The 2499-nt window shown below is 68.8% G+C and overlaps 1 protein-coding gene across 1 annotated transcript; it reads left to right on the top strand.

Moving 5' to 3' along the window:
* Positions 1-6: 6 nt before the first annotated feature.
* PYGO2 (pygopus family PHD finger 2) lies at positions 7-1333 on the top strand. The gene is made up of 2 exons (XM_019526153.1): positions 7-56; positions 170-1333. Exons 1-2 carry the CDS (start codon positions 15-17, stop codon positions 1241-1243), a joined length of 1116 nt encoding a protein of 371 aa, XP_019381698.1. The 5' UTR covers positions 7-14; the 3' UTR covers positions 1244-1333.
* Positions 1334-2499: the final 1166 nt, after the last annotated feature.

The raw sequence follows: 2499 nt of genomic DNA, 5'->3' as shown, positions 1-2499 counted from the left end.
CCGCAGGCCTGCAGATGAAGAGCCCTGAGAAGAAGCGCCGTAAATCCAACACCCAGGTAGGGCGGGTGAGGCGGGTCCCCTTCCCCTTCCCCTTCCCCGGGCTGGGACGCGGCCCCCCCCGCCCGTCTGCAGGCGAGCCGCGCCCCCGGTAACCGCGCTCCCCCCTTAGGGCCCGGCCTACTCGCACCTGTCCGAGTTCGCGCCGCCGCCGACGCCTATGGTGGACCACCTCGTGGCCTCCAACCCCTTCGAGGATGACTTTGGGGCGCCGAAGGTGGGCGCTGCCTCAGCCCCGTTTCTGGGCAGCCCCGTGCCCTTCGCCAGCTTCCGCATGCAGGGTGCCATGGCCGCCCCGGTGCCGCCGGGCTACGGTGGGGGCCCGCAGCCCCTGCGTCGCCAGCCGCCCCCCTTCGCACCCGGCCAGATGGGCCCAGCCTTCAGCCTGCCCCCCCAGGCCCCCGGCTATGTGCAGCCCGGCGGTATGAGCTTCCCCAGCCAGCCCTTCAGCCAGTCCCTCGGACAGAACTTCAGCCCCACGGCCGGGCAGCTCCTGCAGGGCCCTGTCGGGGGCTTCGGGCCCATGATCTCGCCCACCATGGGGCAGCCACCGCGGGCGGACATGGGGCCGGGGCCCGCGCTGAACCCCCCAGGTGGCCCCTCCATGGCGCAGAGGTTCGGCCAGCCGGGCACCCTCTTCGGACAGTCGCCCATGCAGCGGCCCAGCCAGACCCTGCCCAACCTTCCCCCTAACACCAGCCCCTTTCCTGGGGCCGACCCCGGCTTCCCGGCCGGCGCGGAGGATGGAGCCAAGCCCCTCAACCCGCCCGCCAGCACCTTCAGTCAGGAGCAGCACTCGGGCTCACCAGCTGCAGTCAATGGGGCCCAGCCCAGCTTCGCCCCTGGCAGCACCACCCGCAGCAGCAGCACCCCTGAGGCCAACAGCCTCCCACCGCCCAGCAAGGCGCCTGGCAGTTCAGGGCACCAGCCACCACCGGGCCTGGTGTACCCCTGTGGGGCCTGCCGCAACGAGGTCAACGACGACCAGGATGCCATCCTGTGTGAGGCCTCCTGCCAGAAGTGGTTCCATCGCGAGTGCACGGGCATGACAGAGAACGCCTATGGGCTGCTCACCACTGAGGCCTCGGCTGTCTGGGCCTGTGATTACTGCCTCAAGACCAAGGAGATCCAGTCCGTCTACATCCGCGAGGGCCTGGGGCAGCTGGTGGCCGCCAATGACGGCTGAGCCAGGCGGGCCCGCTGCCCCCACCAGACTCGTTCCTCCCTGGGCCCTGTCCCCTGCCCTGTCACCCCCCTGCCCCATGTCTGCCAGCAAGAGACGTGCCGGGATGCCAGTGGTGCACCCCCTTGCCCTTCCCCCTGGGTGGGCACCTCTCAGTGCACACCCTGCTGAGGTGTTCAGACCAGCTGTCAGAGGGTAGCCATTGGCCCCAGCACTGTGGCCTCTGCCTGCCGTGCAGTTGTTGATGGGCTGGCATGGAGCACAAGGGCATCCTGCTGTGGAGCCCTGGCCCTGAGGGGGTTGCCAGGGGCCTGTTGTCCCTTCTGCCCCTCAAGTTGTACCAGCCCCTGGCACCTGTGGATGACAGAGTCTTGGCTGGGAGCTGGTGCCCAGGGGCAGCTTGGATCTCCTGTCTACCAGCATGCGCCTTTCGCTTCTGGGTTACTGGTGGTGGCTGGAGGGGGCGCTGCCCCTCCCACATGTGGCACAGACTGGCCCTGCCCCGCAGCACAGAAGGTGGGAGAGCAGCACTTCAGGGCTGCTGCGTCCTGGATGCCTCACGGTCTCAGCACTCAGGGCCTGTGCCCTATGTAGTCCTGGGGCTGCTAGGAGAAGCTGGACTGTAGGACTCGAGCTCTGTGGGCTGGAGGTAGCTCCATAACTGCTCTGTGACTGTGGGAGTTTGTGGGGACTCTGGGACTGGACTCATGGGGTTGGGGGGCTGGTGCCAGCACTGGGTACTGTGGCCAGGCCAAATTCCTACAGAAGGAAGCTCCTGTACCCTTGCCAGGGCAGTGCCTGCCCTGGGCACAACCTGGTCTGCAGGCGTGTAGGAGCTTCCTTGTGAGGGCTGGTGGCTCCAGGGCAGCTGCCCAGCACCGTGGGCATCGTGACCCTCTCTCTGCCTCCCTGCCTGGGCCAGCTCCAGCCCGGGGCTGTTTCTGGAAGGCCCTTGCTGACAGGGAGCCCTCCCTGTGGCTCCCACAGGCTGCTGGGCCCTGCCATGCCCTGGCATCTGGGAGAGCCTGGTGCCATCAGCCCGGGAGCTGCCCCCCCCTTCCTCCTCGGGGCAGGCACCCCCTGCCCCGCGTGCCCCCGCGTTGTTTTGTACGGGGTCTTTGTACTGTCCGCTATAAAGCTCCGAGAACCAGGCGGGCTCCGTGCGTCCGTGCGCCTGGCCCTCGGCCTGGGTCGCTGCTCCGAGCCGGCTCCCACGGAGGGGGGTGGCGGGCCGGGCCGGCCGGGCAGCGATCCCGGTG

Source organism: Gavialis gangeticus, unplaced genomic scaffold (assembly GCF_001723915.1).
Source record: "Gavialis gangeticus isolate Ggan-Ray unplaced genomic scaffold, GavGan_comp1, whole genome shotgun sequence".
NCBI classification, from domain to species: Eukaryota; Metazoa; Chordata; order Crocodylia; family Gavialidae; genus Gavialis; species Gavialis gangeticus.
Note: the sequence above shows the minus strand (reverse complement) of the source record. Positions and strands in the feature narration are given on the sequence as shown.